Here is a 21,489-nt window from a genome sequence, read left to right as displayed (position 1 = left end):
CATTGATTGTGCTAATTTTAAAGAAAAGGAGGGACGGGGGGTCCTGGGTATCTCAGCGAGTATTGACGCTGACTATCACACCGCTGGAGTCATGAGTTTGAATCCAGGGCGTGCTGAGTGACTCCAGACAGGTTTCCTTAGCAACTAAGTTGGCCCGGTTGCTAGGGAGGGTAGAGTCACATGGGGTAACCTCCTCATGGTGGTGATTAGTGGTTCTCTCAATGGGGCGTGTGGTGAGTTATGTGTGGATCGTGGAGAGTAGCATGAGCCTCCACATGCTGTGAGTCTCCGCGGTGTCATGCACAACGAGCATCAACGGTCATTTTCCTGCATAAATGTAAGTCATTAGGTTTTGACATCCATTACCTAAATCACTGCTTTCATAACAACTGTGTCCACGTGACCTCTGACCCCCAGTGTGCATATTTCCAGAGCCAGATCAGAGGATAGAGAATAGAGGGATGATGTGATGTCTGCATCAAACAAAGTGCCATCTCTAAAAGCTCATAAAAAGACACACATGAGTGGTTTAAAAGAGCGTGAAGATGGAGGGAAAACCAAAGACAGTTTTACAAAAAACAAATGTAATATTTATTAAATCAAATACTATCTTTCTCTTTATCACATCAAAAGAAAAAAGGCAACAAACTTAAACTCCAAACGGGTGTACAGGATAGGTCAAACATGACGTTTTAATAAAATAATAATAAGGTCACATTACAACAAACAGTTGGAATTGTGACACGAACCAAAAAAAGATCCCGAGTTAGGAAAATAGTGGGCAGATGAAGAAAACAGTTCATGTCTGCTGGTGCAGCAGGTGCCGTCCCCTGTCCAGGATGGAAAGTGCGAGAAGACGCCAGTTCAGGTATGGTATCAGACCAATAAGTGCCAGATAACTGAGGTGAATATATGTGTGGACGTGTTGAATTACACCCTTACACACCGTCTGTCCAACTGTACGCACATTTCAGTGTATAAATGCAAAACAATATGTTTATTTATTTATAACCAAACGTATGCTAGTGTGTACGTGTGCACTATAAGCAGTCCATGGAGTTATCGGGCATCAGTCCGAGGGGCGGGGCTTTGCCAGGCATGGAGGTGGGCGGGAGCATGGTGTTGGGGGCGGGATCAACATTCTCAGAATCTTCCATCTTGTCCACCGTTGCTTCCCAGTTGATGTGGAAACGGGTTACTCGAGGGTTTGATGCCAAGATGTTCCTCTGCAGCTGTAAAAGAGCACACGCAAAGAATGAAAACAGAATAAGAGTCCTAGTCACACTGCACAATCTTTAATCAGGAGCTGATGATTTATAGTATTATATGGTTTTGTTGTCATGGCAACAGAGATGTAGTATTGGATAAAGGTTAGTAAGGGCTTTTAATCACACTGAAATCATGCTTAAATGCATAATGTTTACATTACAGCTTTTGTTGGCTGGCCCCATTTTACTTCTATTGTAATTGCCTTAATGCAATCGCAAAATTATGATATTTTTTTTTTTTAAATAAACGAGGGACTTTTTTGTGTGGAAATCAACATTCCGCCACAAATAGTTTTGACAGAGTTTAACTTGAATTAAATCCGGAATATTCCTTTGATCCACCTTAAAATGTCACTCATTGCCATTGTTCCTGTACAGCTCTGTTAACAAATTTGCCGCAGGAATAGAAAGACAAATACATTTTAGGGGTGTCATGATTCCACGATTACAAAATTGGAAAAAATTATTATATTTTTTTATTTAATGTATTTATTATATATTTCATGTATTGACTACAGTGGCTGTTTAGATGAAATGATGGTTCCATTAATAAAAATAAAAACACCTTTGAGCCATTTTAGAGCAAATACATAATTAGAGATATATATCGAATAACGCTTGTTATTTTCACATGCAAAATTAGCTTTAGATTTGCCGCAGATGTTTGGCAGAAGTCTGCTGCTCTTCGCCGATAATGGTGAACCTCCAGCAAACCTTTGGCAACAATGGACCATTTAGCGGCAAGTTTGCAGATTTTCGTAAGTGCGTAAGTTCAGATAATTTGCTTTTATGATGATAATGTTTAAAAAAATAGATTGCAATGCCCCACTTCCGATAAATATTTGTTTAGTTTATGGTCATTATTACTGGTAAAACTCAATGTTGGTATCCAGAGAACATTATTTACTGAATAAAACCATTGTTTCTGATAAAGAGAAAATATTTTATTTCCATGTCCTGTTTTCCCATATTTAAGTTCTAAACATAATGGGAAGATCATGTTGAACTAGTTAAAGTAGTAATAGTTTATATTGCGTTTAAAATAAGGTGTCTATTGGCTTTAGATATTGTTTGCACAGTTGTTTTATTGTTGTTATTCACTTGAAAAGTCATACATATTTTAAAAGTTGTCTATTTCGTTCGTATTAATTTGTACGATTTGATCACATGCAAATGCCGGATGTGTAACGCGGCAGCGCGGGTTCCGCATGCGAGGCATCAAGGACAAGCTTTTTAATATTATGCCCTTACCAAAATCCCTAATCTAAACTTAACCGATCAGCAGAGTGTTTTCGCATATATGGAAACGATGTTGAGTGACGTCATTAGATGTAGTGAAAGTCGTATGATAAAATACGAATTTGCTTAATTTCGAAAAGTCTTAAGAACCTTTACGATTTCACCATGAGAGCGTGTTAGGTAAAATACATCAAAAAATATGCAAATGAATGCATTTTAGCCAAACGTGACTTCACCTCGACAACTTCAAGCAATCAGAGTTCTAAAACATGACTTACTATTCCTTGAGTAATCATCAGAATATTACGTCTCTTTTAGGTCCACTTTACATGGTAAGACTTGTTTATATTTTTGTGCAAGTGTGGCATGAACTATCGCAGAGGCGTTAATACTTCACATCTTCTTCAGGAGGAGCTCCAAGTGCGGCTTGATTTCATTGAAGTCCGCGGTTCAGGTCACCAAGATGGTCCGAGTTTATTTGGTGCGCATTACATAACTCCCTACTGCACCAGAACTTTACATTGCTCGCAATTCCACATTATATTCGTTTAAAATGTCACTAATTGGACATCACAGTATGTGGTTTGGAATTTAAAGTGCGACATTACTGCGGTTATCTCAAACGATGAACGCTGTTAGATCAAATAAGAAGAGGACATCATCAATATGGGTCATGGCTGTATTCATGGTAATGGTGCACCTGTTAGTTACAATGTTAATACAGACACCAACAATAGGACGCGATGACTACCCCAACCTGACTCCACACCCTAAAACAGGCCGAAAACCCAAGCTGCACTGGAAGTGAGCGGCACATCATGACAGAACTAGATCACTTTCGTTACGATCAATGAAGCTATCTACGCTGGAATAACATGCCATGACCATTCCAAGTATAGATCACTGATGCGGTTTCCCAGACTGCTAATGACTCTAATGTACGCAAACAGTATCTAATGTGAACGGCATCTTACATATTTATCAAGCCGTATCAACGATTCGTAAACAGAATGAATTCTAGGATTCTGAAACAACATGCATGATTGTAGCGGCCCAGAACTGTACAGCCGAATTAATGAACTACAAATTATACTGGACAATAAACGGCAGACACCTGCCTCTTTGATCTGGCCTGCATCACCATATTTCAAATGCAGCAGATCTGCGTTTCCCAAAACACACTCTCAAAATATAACAAGATGAACAATGTCTCTTGAGTGTTAAAGTGCTTTCCCATTTGTATTCGCTTTCAATACATTTGTATTCATTCTTCATTCCAGTTCACCAGTAAATAACCCATATTACGGATGTGCATGAGTAATTGGGTAATCAAGCAATTACTAGTCTACTAACTATGTGACTAGTAAAACACAATTTTTAACTTCACAATTTATTTTGTTGGCTCTGGGTGTGTAACACATCATGACCGAATTTAAAAACAAAAGCAAATTAATAATGGAGCCAAGCACCAAAATGGTTGCACAATGCATGACCCAAAACAGGTATTGTTCTCAAACCAACAACCTTCGGATCGCAAGTTTAGAGATTCAGCCACTGCACCACACTGCCACAACTTTGTTTACCAAAGAGTCATAGTTAGTTGAAGTCAGAAGTTTACATACACCTCAGACCTTGAGTTTTTTCACAATTCCTGACATTTATAGAAAACATTCCCTGTCTTAGGTCAGTTCGGATCACTACTTTATTTTAAGAATGTGAAATATCAGAATAACAGTAGAGAGAATTATTTATTTCAGCTTTTATTTCTTTCATCACATTCCCAGTGGGTCAGAAGTTCACATACACTTTGTATTTGGCAGCATTGCCTTTAAATTGTTTAACTTGGGTCAAATGTTTTGGGGATCCTTCCACAAGCTTCTCACAATAAGTTGCTGGAAGTTTGTCCCATTCGCTCCAGACAGAACTGGTGTAACTGAGTCCGGTTTGTAGACCTCCTTGTTCACACATCGTTTGAGGTCAGGGCTTTGTGATGCCACTCCAGTACCTTGACTTTGTTGTCCTTAAGCCATTTTGCCACAACTTTGGAAGTATGCTTGAGGTCATTGTCCATTTGGAAGACCCACTTGCAACCGAGCTTTAACTTCCTGGCTGATGTTTTGAGATGTTGCTTCAATATATCCACATAATTTTCCTTCCTCATGATGTCATCTATTTTGTGAAGTGCACCAGTCCCTCCTGCAGCAAAGCACCCCCAAAATATGATGCTGCACCGCCATGCTTCACTGTTGGGATGGTGTTCTTTGGCTTGCGACCTCACCATTTTTCCTCCAAACATAACGATGGTCATTATGGCCAAACAGTTAAATTTTAGTTTCATCAGACCAGAGGACATTTCTCCAAGATCTTTGTCCCCATGTGCACTTGCAAACTGTAGTCTGGCTTTTTTATGGTAGTTTTGGAGCAGTGGCTTCTTCCTTGCTGAGCAGCATTTCAGGATATGCTAATATAGGACTCGTTTTGCTGTGGATCTAGATACTCGTCTAACTGTTTCCTCCAGCATCTTCACAAGGTCCTTTGCTGTTGTTCTGGGATTGATTTGCACTTTTTGCACCAAACTACGTTCATCTCTAGAGACAGAATGCATCTCCTTCCTGAGCGGTGTGATGCTGTGTGGTTACATGGTGTTTATACTTGCATACTATTGTTTGTACAAATGAACGTGGTACTTTTAGGTATTTGGAAATTGCTCCCAAAGATGAACCAGACTTGTGAAGTTCCAGTGAACATATGAACATTCTGCCCGTGTGTAGAGATACTGATTTAAGATTTTCCAGAGCTGTATTATAGATGCGCATGTATGTGATTTTCTGAAGTTTGAGTCCACTTGTGAAAATATTTCTATTTTGCATTTTTCTAATTTAATCGTTAATTTATTTATTTTTTTCACTGCAGTTTAGTGCTGCCTCAATGTGGGTGGGATTATAGGCTGATCGTCATAGATAATGTCACTCTACTGCCATGGCATCATCTTAAACACGACACAAAACAATAAACAATAACACGAGCGCGAGCGGTTAACTACTAGCTCATTGTGCTGCATAAAGCAGCTGTTGAATGGTTATTTTACACAAGTGTATCAGTTAAATTGGTCTGGTTGTTTCAAAAGCTTTCCAGTAGCTGTAAATATTGTGAAGCTTTCAAGCAGAGTATAGAGTTAACGTAACAAAACGTACCATCCTCCATCAGTCCAGGGCACTCTCCCTCCCATTGCTCGCCGGTTTAGATGGCGTCCATTTGGTCGAACCACTTCCACTTTTCATTGATGGTTCTGTAGTTTCCCTGCACTGTTGGTAGGTCCGGTGGTAGCCGTGTGCAGCCAACAGCTGAGACACTTCCTGAGAGACTATTTAGTTTCACTCGTCGCTAATGAGCGGAATGTCTGCACCTCGTTTATTGGCCACGGCGTGGTTTTGCACACACGCACAAAAAAAAAAAAATGGCTGTGTCACATGTATCATTTGTTACGTGAACAAATGATACTGCTATCGCTGTTGCTAACTTTAAAACTAGCGGATTGATGTCACATGTCGGAAATACAGTGATGCTGGTAGTGACGATTCTCTCCGACCAATCAGTGATCTGCATGATTCTGACATCACATTTAGTATCGGCTCGGCTCACTTGGAACCTCGACAGAGGTGGTACTAAAAAAGTATCAGGTACCAGGTACTATCCACAGTGGAAAACCACCAAAAAGTGAGCAGAGTCGAGTTGTATCGTGCAGTGGAAAAGCCACATAAAAGTGCAAGATGACTTGTGTTGCAAGCAAGCCATTCGCACATCAAAGCCGATCAACTATTTAGCCATTTTCAGTGAATCACACTTACAAAATCGTAATACTTTATTTCCAGGTTTAATTTATATTTTGATTAGACTTTTTATGTTTTCTCTTTTAATCTTTGAATGTAATTTTGAGTGTGACTGCTTAAAAGGAGGGTGTACCTGTTGCTGGGTTGGAAATTTCAAGGTTTCATAGTGGTGTTTTCCTTATTACATCACATGTTGTTCTGAAAGCATTAAGAAACAACTGAAACACTGAATGTATGCTGTCATCTGCACAGCCTGACCGAAGCGAAGCTGGCGTGTTTACGCACGCGATTAAGCGAACGTGAAGCGCTGCCGGCTTGTGATGTGCGAATGGCTTGCACGCGCCTGTTGGGCATACTGCTGTCTCATCACATTTTAACTTTTAGTTTAGTCTCCCATTCAGCTCATGAAAACATTTTGTGTGATCATGAGGAAGGATTACATCAAGATGTAGATTGGAATGCAGGTACGGAATTTCATCTAAATAAAATAGTCAACTCCTCTCTCCCTGTTGCTGGCATGCCAGTGATTACCCCTCTGCGTGCACACATGCCATAAAGTAGGCCTTAAAATACATCCACAGGTACACCTCCAATTCAGTTCACCTCCTATCAGAAGCTAACTGGCTAATTGCCTAAATGCTTGACATCATTTTCTGGAATTTTCCAAGCTGTTTAAAGATACAGTTAACTTTGTGTATGTAAACTTCTGACCCATTTGAATTGTGATATAGTCAATTAAAAGTGAAGCAATCGGTCTGTAAACCATTGTTGGAAAGATTACTCGTGTCTTGCACAAAATAGATGTCCTAAACAACTTGCCAAAACTACAGTTTGCTAATATGAAATCTGTGAAGTGGTTAAAAAATGTGTTTTAATGATTTCAACCTAAGTTTATGTAAACTTCTGACTTTAACTGTATATACACATATAAACCATACTGTATATCGGTAACTCCTGGAACATTTTTTCCAACATAAAGAGTCTGGAACAACAGATCCCAAAAGAGAAAGGGTCTTTTATGCCATTTTCACTAACCTGTGTGTAGTTTGGCTTGACTGGTGGATTTTCCCGCAGCTCAGGGTCCGTATACTCGTTGTTCACATAGTAGCCAATGCGAATGAATTCTTGTCCGCGATAGGTGCATGTGATCAGCACGACAGTTACGCCCACGGCGTCACTCTCAGGGATCAGTCCTGTGTTTGGAGCATCCGCCTGTCAATCAGGTAAACAGAGAAAAACAATTCTGTGTATTTTGGTTCATTTTATTCATTCTGACTTTATTAAATAATCTAGTATTATTTATGCATTTCACTGTACAAAATCAAATACAAATTTACAGATGTACTATCTCAGTTCATCTCTAGGTGGCAGTACTTGACAAAGTATTTCCTCAGAGGGGAAACATTAATTGTTATAAAAAAAAAAACTTTCTCTAATCACAAATACTGTTCACTTTAGAGCTGAGATTTGGATTAAGGAAGAAACACTGAATCAGAAACAAGTTTTATTTTCTTCCAAAACAGAATAACAGGCACACCTGAAACACGAACATATGTCTGCCTGCAGGAACCGGGCCGACCAGAACCGAGTCCAGAACCTGGTCGTACTCCTCACTCTCCGCAGAGCCCACGTAGATGATCTTCCACTCTAGATCTGAGTGTGAAAGAAACAGATGAACAAATGCTATTTATAACAGTGAAGATATACCCTAGAAGTCATTAGAGATCTCATTTGATGTTAAACACACAAGCTCATTCTCGACTCATACTGTACAATACAAGACAGGACGTTCGCAAGAATAGAGTTGGAGGAACTGAAACCTGCGCATTATTCACAAAACACCCGCAATTTAGTTTAAGCAGGCGCAATCAGCGCTGAAATTGTGCTGCACGTATGTAAAATAAGTAATTGTTATACTTTTCTGTGCAAACACGACTCTTTTCTATGTAAATTAGGCTCATTATAGATTTGCGCTTTTACACAATTAAAATTAATTTTGTTTAAAAGAGATGTTTATATACATTTTCTATCAACCATGGCAAAATGATCACGGCACAAAAGGGCTAAAGGCCCCCTCAAGGAAAAAGCTTTTTTTGGGGGGTTCCAAAGTGTATGAAGAATAATACATTTTCATGTTTACATATATATATATATATATATTTTTTTTTTTATATTTCTTCAAAAATATACCACACACACTTAAGGCCGAAAAATGCTTCATGCAAGTACGCAGACGCAAGCGCTTGGCCAACGCGTGGTCCCGTAGTACATACATTACGTGTGCTCGAGTTGCTCGGCGGTTACAAACCTCAGACCACAAGAGGGTGGCGTCCAAAACCAGGAAAAGGCTGCCTTTGGAGGCATATACAGAGGCAGGATGAAAATAAGGTGTTTTTCAAATTGTTTGGAGACCAGTTTCCTGAAGAGCTGTCAGTTAAGCATTAACTGATTAGACAGGAAGTCAGCTGCCTACGTTTCGGATGCAGCCTGGATGTGTTAGATGAGTCGATAGTGAAATAAGGACAAAAAGTAGTCTTTATTTTTCAAAAAGATTCAACTCAAATTGCTGCACGAGCCCACAATGGCAGATGTTGATTGAAAGATGAAAATATGCATTAGCGCCCCTTGTGGCAACGCTGAGAATGCAGCGCACACTTGCGTCTGCATTCACGAACTTGCGCAGAGTATGTTTTGGCCTTTAGGATAAAAGCCAAGGCCCCAACATGGGGCAAACGGCAGCATAGATAATATAGGGGGGATAAAGAAAGGGCAAAATGAAGGGCCGTTTACACGACTACGTTTTCAACTAAAAACTTTATGAATTTTGGCTGTTCGTTTAAATGACAACAGCGTTTTGGGGCCTGAAAACGCACACTTTTGAAAACAGGTTTCAAAGTGCAAGTTTTTAAAAACGTTGCCGTTATCATCTCCATGTAAACATACAAAAATGCGTATTTGTGAAAACAATGACGTCATGCGCACGCGTATTACGTGTTCAGTCTATAGGCATGCGCACGAGTACTTCAAAACAACGCGCGAGACATTCAAAACTACAATGGCAGACTACAGGACTGTGTTTGTGCTGCTCAAGATTTTGAGTTTATTGACGCTTCTCCAGCAAAGTTTAGATTTACTGCATCACTACTACGACCAGCGATCGCTATCTTTGTTGTATTCACTGCTCTGTGGAAGAATGCTTATGTGCGCAGGAGTGTAATGTTTCTTTACAAAGTGACATTGCCAACTACTGGCCTGGAATGCGCAATACAGCGTTTTAGTCGTTTTCAAGGGTCCATGTAAACGGGGATTGTTTTGACAATGTTGACATCTGTACGTGAAACGTTTAAAAAATGCAAAGGAAAAAGGTTTCCGTTTTTAGTACATCGTTGTCATGTACACGTACCTTTAGTCACCACCATATTTAGGCACTGCAACAAGGGGGCTTTTTACACCAAATCCTAAGTTCTCATTTCACTTATTAAACAGTAACTGAAAAACTATTAATTTAACCACATTTGAAAATCCTTAAGTATGTTGTCTCAAAGTATGTGATTTTAAAAATGCTAGATCAAAAGATGACTGTTTGTCATTTAAATCATAGATGAGGGTAATTTTACAGTGCATAGTCACAGGAAAGTGTTATGTGTTGTTTGCAGCCATTTCGTTTATTGGGAGAAAATAAAATCAAAAAGTCCTTTTATATGGAGGCCCAAACCTGCAAAAATAATAAAGGAATAAATGTCTTGATAAAACAAATATAATTACTTTTTAATTAAATTTATTCCTGAAATTATTATTGTATGACTTTATTCCTTTATTATTTTCTATATTTATTCATTTATTTTGCATTGTTTTTTATTTTTAATTTATGAGTACATTTATTTTTATATTTATTTATTCCCACATATATTAATATATTCCCATATATATTTATACATGAATTTATTTTTACATTTCTGTGTGGAATCATAAAATGTGCTTCTTGACCTCATATTACGCAAATTTCCCAGCTTGTACAGTTAATGCGCATGCGCGTTCTAGAGTCCATTGTCAAGTGATGTCTGTATCTAAAAGGTGATTGGCTCTTTCAACTGTAAGGCGGGGCTTCATCAGAACTCCTTGGTTCTGCGTTCCAATTTCTCCTATTAATTTTAATAGCAGTGGCCCGTCTCTGCTAAAAAGCCTCTGACTAAACACAACAACTGTGGAGATTCTACCACTGATCTATATAGATCAGTGGATTCTACCATTTATTTTGTATTTATTTATTATAGAACATTTTTTATTGTTACAAGGATAGTAGCATCAAAGAGCATAAACAGAAAAGATAGAGGAAAAAACAACAAATAATAATAAACCAAATAAAGCCAGGGGATAAGTTAAAATGGATTAACAAGAGAAAAGGTTTCAAGGTGGAGATTCTACTACTCGTAACCGTTATCGCTGTCTATTACATCACCTACGAGTTGACCAATAGGGACAGCCATAGATGCATCTGTCACGCATAGAGCTCCAGGAGGCGTGGCCTCGCGGTGTCATAGAACTCGGCGCCAAAATATCGAGCGGCGCACTTCAACAATACCGTCGAAAACGCTTTTCCCGCTTAACGTTAACATTCCTATAAAGCCTACTGTTTAAGTAATATCGACACGGTAAAACGCAGCTAAAGCCTCCAATGGCCCATTCATTTAACCAATAATTGCAGTATCTGTATGAAACTGTGTTAATGTGTCAAATCTCACCTTCAGGGAGATCTTCCATGCACTCAAAGGTAATCTCGAACTGAAAGGGGTTTCCAAAAGGACTCGGATTGTCCAGAACAGCCACATTGAGCACCTGCACTTTGGCCATGATGCATCAACACAAAGAGGCCTTGTGTCTCTCAAAAGATCCTCAAATCGGTGTTAGATCCAGCGGAAGTGTGAAAGCAGAGTCAGTTTCAGGAGATGATCCTCTACTTTAGCAGGTTGTTATTGAAGGGTTTTATACTAGTCAGATAGTCGATGTTCGTCCATATTGCTGGAGCATCTTGAAGAACCTGTCATTAATTCCGCTGGATCCTGAAGTGAAATGTCTCTAAATGCAGCAAAGAGACTGAACGACAACAGCAAGTGCTCTGCTCTGGATGTGTTGTGTCTTCTTCCCTGATCAGGTCAGTCAGAGAAACTTGCTCTCTGCCGCCTCCTGCTGGACTGGAGACCTCGCACGCTCTCAAGGCAAGTCAGGCCACCTTTGAAAATGGGGTTAGAATTGTTTCTAATTTACGTACAAATGGGAAGAGATTCAAAAATAAAAAATGAGATTTACAAATATATGTTTTAACTCACAAACACAACTCTGTCCAGCATTCATTTGTGGGTCGCTTGTGGTGCATTTGTGACTTCTGACACATTTCTTGCCGGAGAGCTGCAAGTAATCCACAAATAGATGAATGTACTATGACTATGATCTCACACTTCAGGAAACCACTTCTGGGTTCTTTCGAGCTGCAGAGTTCAATTGTGGAAATGGGCAGAGCTGCGGTTTTGATCAGCTTTTATGCTTTATAGAATGTAAAGATGCATTTTAATGTTAATAAAAGTTATTATAAATCAGAATCAGCTTTATTGCCAAGTGTGCTTACACATACAAGCAATTTGTCTTGGTGACAGGAGCTTCCAGTGTACAACAATACAAACAATACCAAAAACAGCAGCAAGACATAGGTAATTAAAAATAAATAATTATACATATACGTACATACACTCACCTTCATACATACCCACATACACACTCGTAGTGCAAATCTATTACAATCTGTTACATAAAGAACAAAAATACAGTATATTATGTACAGAGCAATGTATGTAATGTCAGAAGTGGATATTTTGGATAATATAAATAGACTTAATTAATTATTGCTCAATGGGGCAATTTAATTGTTCATTAGATGGATGGCCTGAGGGAAAAAAACGTTCCTGTGTCTGACGGTTCTGGTGCTCAGAGCTCTGAAGCGCCGGCCAGAAGGCAACAGTTCAAAAAGGTAGTGGGCAGGGTGAGCAGGGTCCAGAGTGCAATCCCATGTTGACTGCATCATCCACTGACCTCTTTGCTCGATAAGCTATTTGAAGGGGATCCAGAAAGGGTCCAGTGATGTCCTTCAGGTGGTCCAACACCAGTCTCTCAAATGACTTGAGATGTCAGGGCGACAGGTCTGTAGTCATTAAGTCCTGTGATTTTAGGTTTCTTAGGGACAGGGATTGTAACTAAGCGTTTGAAGCAGCATGGGACTTCACACTGCTCCAGTGATCTATTGAAGATCTGAGTGAAGATGGGGGCCAGTTGGTTAGCACAGGATCGGAGGAACGCTGGTGAGATGCCATCTGGGCCTGGAGCCTTCCTTGACCTTTGCTTCCGAAAGATACTACACACATCGTCCTCACAGATCTTGAGTGCAGGTAGTGTAGCAGGAGGGGGGAGGAGGGGGGTTGCAGGAGGTGTTAATGTTTGTGTGAAATTGGGCCTTTTGAATCTGCAATAGAACACATTCAGGTCGTCAGCCAGTCGTTGGTCCACCACAGGGCTGGGGGTAGGAGTCCTTTAATTAGTAAGTTGTTTTAGGCCACTCCACACTGATGCAGGGTCGCTAGCCGAAAGCTTGTTTTTCAGCTTCTCCGAGTAGCTTCTTTTAGCCACTCTGATTTCGTTATTCAGTGTGTTCCTGGCCTGATTATATAATACTTTATCCCCACCCCTGTAAACCTCCTCTTTGGCATGACGAAGCTGTCTGAGTTTTCCTGTGAACCATGGTTTATCATTGTTGAATGATAAAAATGTCCTAGTAGGGATCCACATACCCTCACAGAAACTGATGTATGATGTAGCAGTATCTGTGAGCTCATCCAGCTCTGCTTCATTAGTCCATCTCCTTACAGTTTTAATTTCTGCCTGTAGGTCGGAAGATGATGAACCAGACAGTGATCAGAGAGTCCCAAAGCTGCACGTGGGACAGAGCGATATGCATCCTTTATTGTTGTGTAGCAGTGATCCAATATATTCCTGTCTCTGGTAGGGCATGTAATGTGCTGTCTGTATTTGGGCAGTTCGCGTGTGAGATTTGCTTTGTTAATTGTTGTTCTGTGTCTGAGATTTTGATCAGCCAGCTGTTGCAGCGCTAAGTTCCCAGACTCGTTTGGAGGAATGTAAACACTCACCAGAATAAAAGAAAAAAACTCCCGCTGCGAGTTAGAATGGCTTACAGTTAATAAAGAGCTCTTCCAGATTAGGACAGCACATCCTCTATAACGTTGTTACATCTGTACACCAACTTTCTTTGATGTAAAAGCATGTCCCTCCGCCTCTCGTTTTCCCCATTAACTCCGCGTTACGATCCGCTCGAACAGCTGAAAGCCCGGCAGATGTAATGCACTGTCCGGAATGGCTTCACTCAGCCAGGTTTCAGGGAACCACAAGGCAGCAGAGTTTGAAAAGTCCTTATTAGTATGTGTGAGGAGATGTAGTTCATCAGTTTTGTTGGGAAGAGAGCGGAGATTTGCGAGATGAATGCTCGGCAGTGCTGTTTGAACGCCTCGCTGACGGAGTTTAACCAGCGCGCTAACTCGTCTCCCTCGCCTGTGTCTCGTAGCGCGTCTAAACAACACAGCCACGCCTCCAACTAAAATGTCCAGCAAAACGTCTGAATATTCAAAAACCGGGAAAAGATGATCTGGTATGTGCTGCCGAATGTTCAGCAGTTTGTCCATGGTTAAACCTGACTGGTAAAAGATTACCAAACACAGGACAAACAAACAAAAACAACAAAAAAATTGGAGAGCTCCACACCGAGGCGGCCATCTGCGGCGCCATCCTTTACAAGCATTTGTTTATCTATGGTTTACATTGAAAAGATTATGGGTTATTTTCTGAAATATCAGCAAAACATGTTTAAACTTGGTTCAATGAGCCTGTATGATCATGTTGGACATGTAACAGGTTAATAAATACACATCCTCACATTTAACACACTTCTATAGCTTAAGAAATGTGATATCTAAAAATGAAAACTACCTCTAGACATGCAATATGTGTCTTTACTGCTTAAATGACTCACCCACATACAATAAATAACACTATTCTCACTTCAATATGATAATATTCCATATCAAAACTTAATAATAGCTGTTTTTAATTGAACAATATTATTTACTGTATTCAAAATAAATGCAGACATAATTTTTGCAGTATGATATTATTTTTATTAATTTATCCTTTCACAGACAGTAGTCAATGCGGTCAGTTACATCTGGTCAAATAAGATCAATGTTAGATCATATCTGTCACAGCGACAGCACTTTGGAAATAAAAAAAGCAGTTTGCATTCAGTTTATGCAATTTATATGTAAAAAGTTTACATTCACCAACAGCTGCTGCGGGTCAATTGTGTCTAATAGAGCAGACGTGATAACAATGACGGTGACCCGTGAAATATAATTTATGTTAAATGATGATCTGGTGGAAATCTGAAGAAACACTAATGTCCATTAATCTGTGGGAAATGGGGTGTTTCAACTCCACAAACAGCACTTTTTGGGCTGTTTAAGCTTAATTTGAGTGAAGTGCCCATAGACAACAGCTCTTTTTGGGGAACCAAAAGATCCCAGAACAGGCTGGGCGGAGCGTTTGCTTGTAAACAGTAACTTAATCTATAACCATTTAGACACAGACGCCACCTGTCAATAAACTTGAAAACGCACATGCGCATTAGTTAGACCAGATTGAAAAATAGCATGTTTTTTGCGTGATCTAAGGTAGGTATGTGTAATACCACTTCTTTTTTTTCCATCCAATACCGATCATTTCAAGTCCAATATCATCGATACCAATACTACTATTAAAAAGATTTTTTTTTTAATTATTATGTCTTAGGATAAAATGGGTAATTTAAAATATAATTTCTAGTCATAATTTAACTCATTATTATAATATTTGTTTTTACATTTGTGAGCCTAAACAGAAAATTCTTAGACTTCTGTTTTGTTTATCCTTACAAAAGTAGTAAATCCATAGTTAACTATTTTTTTTTACAATTATTATTAACACACATGACGGTGCAAACATTTCTTGTGTCTTTCAGCATGTTAAGATGAGCGGAAGAAGAAATAGTCCCCATCCTGCACAAGTATTTGCAGCCTAATCCTTTTTATTTTACTTTGATGCATATGATAATTGTTCTTGTCAATTTGGGGACACAGCTGCTCATGGCCCAAGTGGAACCCCAGAGACCGTACCTCCACCCACCCAATCGCACACTTCTTAGGGTTTGCTGTGAGCCCTGCCTGTCGCAGCGAACTCAGAGCCGCCCTCAGATGCTGCACATGCCGCTGCCAGTCATTGCTATGAATTATGATGTCATCCAAATAGGCTGCCGCGTAAGCCATATGCGCTCTGAGGATTCGGTCCATGAGGCGATAAAACATGGCCGGAGCCCCAAACAAAACGACACAGAAGTGTCACAAATTGGTGTAATCCGAACAGTGTGGAGAAAGTCGTTTTTTCACGGGAAATTGGTATCAAGGGGATCTGCCAATAACCCTTTATCAAATCCAGTGTTGAGTAAAAATGAGCAGTGCCCTGTCAGTCGAGCAACTCATCAATATGAGGCATTGGTTAGGCATTACATTTAGAAACCACATTGAAACGGAACCGTACAGACCCGTCACTCTTAGGCACTAGAACAACCGGACTGGACCAGTCGCTGTGGGATTCCTCTATTACTCCCATATCGAGCATTGCATACATTTTTCCCAAACAATGTATTTTTATGTTCGGGCAAACGCTAGGGAGGGGTACATACCACCACCCCCAGGTCGGTCTCGATGTGGTGTTGGATGAGGTTGTGTGACCAGACAGATGGGAAAACACATCCACAAATTCTTGTTGTAATTTGGAAACCTGCGAGTTAGTACGGTGAGAGGTGATCTCTGCACAGTGGTGACGTGATTGTGTTTTGTGTTTACCTCCGGCCCGAGCTCCGCCCTCTCCGGAACTACAGTAGCCAATGTCACCAGGGCTGCCTCCCTCCACAACTTTAGGAGGTTGAGGTGATACATTTGATGTGTGCCCCTCTATCGGTTCGCTTTACCTCATAATCGAGTTCACCCACTCGACGTGTGACCTCAAAGGGTCCTTGCCACTTGGCGAGTAATTTGGAGCTCAATGTGGGGAGTAGTACCTTATCTCCCAGTGCAAATTCCCTTAGCCGAGTTCCCGTTATACAGACGGCTCTGTCGTTCTTGAGCTTGGAGCAAATTCTCCTGTGTTAGTTGCCCCAAGGTGTGGAGTTTTGTTATTTTATGTTTGTTACTATATTAATTTGTGATATATCGGCATTGTATTGGTCTATCTGCCACCCTGCTCTCTAGATATTGGTATTGGCATCGGCCATTAAAAAAATGGCAGTAAACATCAACAATTTATATCGTTTCTTTGGCATAACACACCACTTCGCCATGTGACACATTCGAGTTTAATGGTTATAGTGTCTGAGTGAGGCGATTATCAAAGCAAAGTTTTCCCAGTTCATGAAGAGCTGTGCGTTGTTCAGGTTACTACCAGAGGATTAAAGGGATAGTTTACCCCCCAAAAAAATTCTCTCATTTAAATTCTCCCAAAAAAATCATTTACTCATCCTCATTTTGGGTGCAATTGCATTCTTGGTGCGTATCGCCAGTTCACCACCTACTGGTCGGGACTTGCTAAAGGTGATGATTTCATGTAAATAAGAACTTTACTTGCATTGTGAGGACCAACAGAACTGAAATATTCTTCTTAATATCTTAATTTGTGTTCAGCGTAAGAAAGAAAGTCAAACACATCTGTCATGGCATGAGGGTGAGTAAATGATGAGAGTGAGGGAGGAACCGGATGAACTATCAAAGTATTATTTAATGAAAACTTAAACAAAAAAACACAAATATAAACACGTAGTTGCCTCAGGGGATCTAACCTAATTCTCACAAATCCATTTTCTCTTCAATGAGCATGGGAGATCATTCCAGCTGTTCTGAAAGGGGTTTGCAGAATTCACTTCAACACAGTCCTCTTTCCCTTCATCATCATTTGGCTCATTTGTGTTCCAAAACCTGAATAATATTTAATCAGATTCTCAATTCTTCAGGATCGAAATAGCCCTAAAGTATTTATTTATTCAGAAACCATGAAATAAGAATGATAAATAAATAAATGCACCTCAACATGTCTGTATTCTGTGAGTGGTTCAGCACTTACCCTTTCTTCAGTGGTGAATTATCCACCCATTTCATGTCGCCCTCATTCTCGATGTCAGACAAACCAATCCACACTCTCCCGTTGACCAATGAACTGACGTACCTCTGTGTGTAAAACAGGAAATTAATGTGATTCCCCCTCTCTCTTATATTCTAACACACACAAACTCTACCTGTTTCTCTTCAGTGTTGATGATGATCAGATCTCCACCACGATCCCTGCAGAACTGTCTGCTCTCAGACCAGCTCTTCTCCTCACTGGATATGAAGAACCAAACTAACCACATCCACAAACAGAAGAATAAACTAAACTGAAATGTACTTATTTAACATTGCATATACTGTATATATATATATATATATATATATATATATATATATATATATATATATATATATACAGGTGCTGGTCATATAATTAGAATATCATCAAAAAGTTGATTTATTTCAGTAATTCCATTCAAAAAGTGAAACTTTGATAATGTATACATTCATTCCACACAGACTGATATATTTCAAGTGTTCATTCCTTTTAACAACTAATGAAAAACCCCAAAATCTTTGAAGACACCGGGTGCCAAACTCTAATCAGCTAATTAACTCAAAACACCTGCAAAGGCCTTTAAATGGTCTCTCAGTCTAGTTCTGTAGGCTACACAATCATGGGGAAGACTGCTGACTTGACAGCTGTCCAAAGGACGACCATTGACACCTTGCACAAGGAGGGCAAGACACAAAAGGTCATTGCTAAAGAGGCTGGCTGTTCACAGAGCTCTGTGTCCAAGCACATTAATAGAGAAGCGAAGGGAAGGAAAAGATGTGGTAGAAAAAAGTGTACAAGCAATAGGGATAACCGCACCCTGGAGAGGATTGTGAAACATAACCCATTCAAAAATGTGGGGGAGATTCACAAAGAGTGGACTGCAGCTGGGGTCAGTACTTCAAGAACCACCACGCACAGACGTATGCAAGACATGGGTTTCAGCTGTCGCATTCCTTGTGTCAAGCCACTCTTGAACAAGACACGGCGTCAGAAGCGTCTCGCCTGGGCTAAAGACAAAAAGGACTGGAGTGGTCCAAAGTTATGTTCTCTGATGAAATTAAATTTTGCATTTCCTTTGGAAATTAAGGTCCCAGAGTCAGGAGGAAGAGAGGAGAGGCACAGAATCCACGTTGCTTGAAGTCCAGTGTAAAGTTTCCACAGTCAGTGATGGTTTGGGGTGCCATGTCATCTGCTGGTGTTGGTCCACTGTGTTTTCTGAGGTCCAAGGTCAACGCAGCCGTCTACCAGGAAGTTTTAGAGCACTTCATGCTTCCTGCTGCTGACCAACTTTATGGAGATGCAGATTTAATTTTCCAACAGGACTTGGCACCTGCACACAGTGCCAAAGCTACCAGTACCTGGTTTAAGGACCATGGTATCCCTGTTCTTAATTGGCCAGCAAACTCACCTGACCTTAAACCTATAGAAAATCTATGGGGTATTGTGAAGAGGAAGATGCGATACACCAAACCCATCAATGCAGAAGAGCTGAAGGCCACTATCAGAGCAACCTGGGCTCTCATAACACCTGAGCAGTGCCACAGACTGATCGACTCCATGCCACGCCGCATTGCTGCAGTAATTCAGGCAAAAGGAGCCCCAACTAAGTATTGGGTGCTGTACATGCTCATACTTTTCATGTTCATACTTTTCAGTTGGCCAACATTTCTAAAAATCCTTTTTTTGTATTGGTCTTAAGTAATATTCTAATTTTCGGAGATACTGAATTTGGGATTTTCATTAGTTTCATTAGTCAGTTATAATCATCAATTAAAAGGAATGAACACTTGAAATATATCAGTCTGTGTGGAATGAATGTATACATTATCCAAGTTTCACTTTTTGAATGGAATTACTGAAATAAATCAACTTTTTGATTATATTCTAATTATATGACTAGCACCTGTATGTGTGTGTGTATGGTTATATACAAGAAAAAATTAACTACACAGAAACTTGGACTAACCTTGTTTTTTCTGATGTTCGTCACACGAAGAGTTGACCTTGCTTTCCAATTTCTTCTGATTCAAAGAGTTGAAGCTGCTCTGCAATTGGTCTTTTTCAATTGTTATATCGCTGTAATTGACTTGCAACCTATTTATTTTTTCATTAAATTCTTCAGCCATGTTTTTATAGTATAGCTTTATTTCTCTCTCTGCCGTGATCTTCATTTGTTGCACTATAATGGCGATCAGCAGAAGAACACATATGAGCACAAGCCACACTGTGCTCACCACAAAACATCTACTTCCTCCTGCAAAACACAAATAATTCACTCTACAGTATATTTTTAGAAACAACATTTCACATAAACTCTAATTTACCATTGAATTTAAAAATGGATACACTTTTTTATTACAAATACAAATCATGTTTGTTTTTTAATTGCAGAACTACAAAAAAATATACAAACAATTTAATTCCATATCAATCCATTAAACCGTTTGATATAAAAATAGAAAACATTACATTGCTCCTACAAAAAGAAATAATCAAACCAACATTTTACAGTTCATGGTTCCTCAAAAGTGAGTATCATGGGACACAAGCACTACTTTACACAAAACGTTCTGCTTACTGTGATTTGGAGCTTTTGGTTCAGTCGGTCTGTGACTCAGTTTGCCAGGTCCAAGTGCGTCCTCATTAACATAATCATCCTCATCCTCATCCCTGCATTCAATATTTTGATAAATGTCCTCTAATTCCATTATTTGTTCAGCGTCTTCACAGATGATCTGTGGACTTTAGAACGATGTATACTGTGTTTTATTAAGAGTGTGAACAGGAAGTGGTAAATTCATATACTGGCCTTTGAGAAAAGTTATACCACGTCATTTTACAGTCTTTTGTCTCACTTAGAGAATTTTTTTTTTCACAGTTGCAGACTGTGGTTAACAGAGTATTGTACATTCAACACATTTAATCAGACTCAGCACTATGCTGTTTCACATTTCCGCTGAAAAGACCAGCTTAGACTGGCATTAATTAAAAATATGGTCCAGGCTGGTTTATACTGGTTTGAAATTGGTCTAGCTTGTGGACGAGCCTTACAATTCTGTTCACCAGCAAAAAAAAGAAGTTTTACTGGTTAAGCTAGTCAAGATGCCTTGTTGGAACACCATTACACCAGTATCCCATGTAGGGGACCAGCAACCAAAACACAACAAATGCTAGTGACCAGATGCTATTAGCATGTGACTATTAGGCTGTATTTTCCAAGAGCGTCACACAGGAGTGCAGTCACATGGTTTATTTAGCAGCTCCATGCTATGAGTGATTATAATTGAATTTTTACTGTTTACTGTTTTTAATAAACTAAATTCATGACACAGAACCAATGAAATCTAAATTTCACTGTCAACACGCAGATTCAGGGCTACATCTGCAGCCCCACAGCAAGAGTGAAAGTCTGTAACCTTCCTGCACTCAGGGCAGTGAAATTTGAGAGGCAGCAGGAATGGTGTGATGATTCATGTGAAGATGGTAAGCTACTGAAGACTCTACTGCTGGGGGTCGGCCAGCCCCAGATCTCATATCTCTTTAAAATCTAGCTTAGAGAAACTCCTGATCGGGATCTTGCTCTTAAAGGGGCTCGACCAATAATGGCACATCTCCTTCATGCAAGCGGGGACTGCGGGTAACAGCTGTCTTGTGGGGGCTGTGCGGATGGCAGCCATTTCCCAATGTAGAGGTCCCTCTCTGCCCCTTCAGCATATAGGTCTGATGGCCAAGCTATGCCCAATTTCACCACAGCCTGTTTACATACCTCGTACAGGTTACTGTTTGCCTAAGACGCAGGGTCAGTCGTGCTGAGGGGCCTAAACTGTTGAGCAGGAAAGGGTGAG

General features: G+C 39.9%; 2 protein-coding genes across 2 annotated transcripts; both read right to left on the bottom strand.

Annotated features, from left to right (window-relative positions):
- Positions 1-615: 615 nt before the first annotated feature.
- Positions 616-11,477, bottom strand: LOC127651808 (histone chaperone asf1b-B). Its single transcript, XM_052137830.1, has 4 exons — positions 11,080-11,477; positions 7,875-7,990; positions 7,373-7,549; positions 616-1,232 (listed from the first exon to the last, which is right to left on the bottom strand). The coding sequence occupies exons 1-4, from the start codon at positions 11,186-11,188 to the stop codon at positions 1,041-1,043; spliced, it is 594 nt and encodes a 197-aa protein (XP_051993790.1). The 5' UTR covers positions 11,189-11,477; the 3' UTR covers positions 616-1,040.
- A 5,262-nt stretch (positions 11,478-16,739) lies between these two features.
- Positions 16,740-20,352, bottom strand: LOC127652037 (CD209 antigen-like protein E). The gene is made up of 5 exons (XM_052138096.1): positions 20,223-20,352; positions 19,611-19,898; positions 17,775-17,878; positions 17,603-17,706; positions 16,740-17,457 (listed from the first exon to the last, which is right to left on the bottom strand). Exons 1-5 carry the CDS (start codon positions 20,350-20,352, stop codon positions 17,322-17,324), a joined length of 762 nt encoding a protein of 253 aa, XP_051994056.1. The 3' UTR covers positions 16,740-17,321.
- Between the last annotated feature and the right edge of the window lie 1,137 nt (positions 20,353-21,489).

The sequence above is a fragment of the Xyrauchen texanus genome, chromosome 11, assembly GCF_025860055.1.
Source record: "Xyrauchen texanus isolate HMW12.3.18 chromosome 11, RBS_HiC_50CHRs, whole genome shotgun sequence".
In the NCBI taxonomy this organism is placed as follows: Eukaryota; Metazoa; Chordata; class Actinopteri; order Cypriniformes; family Catostomidae; genus Xyrauchen; species Xyrauchen texanus.
The sequence above is the reverse complement of the archived record's forward strand: the minus strand, read 5'-3'. Positions and strand labels throughout refer to the sequence as shown.

Coding starts and splice junctions, on each gene's coding strand:
- LOC127652037 (XM_052138096.1), bottom strand. CDS start 20,352: ATGGAATTAGAGGACATTTATCAAAATATTGAATGCAGGGATGAGGAT. Junction 17,879..19,610: donor CGAACATCAGAAAAAACAAG/GTTAGTCCAAGT, acceptor GGATGTGGTTAG/TTTGGTTCTTCATATCCAGT. Junction 17,458..17,602: donor AATTCACCACTGAAGAAAGG/GTAAGTGCTGAA, acceptor AATATTATTCAG/GTTTTGGAACACAAATGAGC.
- LOC127651808 (XM_052137830.1), bottom strand. CDS start 11,188: ATGGCCAAAGTGCAGGTGCTCAATGTGGCTGTTCTGGACAATCCGAGT. Junction 7,991..11,079: donor CATGGAAGATCTCCCTGAAG/GTGAGATTTGAC, acceptor TTTCACACTCAG/ATCTAGAGTGGAAGATCATC. Junction 7,550..7,874: donor GACATATGTTCGTGTTTCAG/GTGTGCCTGTTA, acceptor CCTGATTGACAG/GCGGATGCTCCAAACACAGG.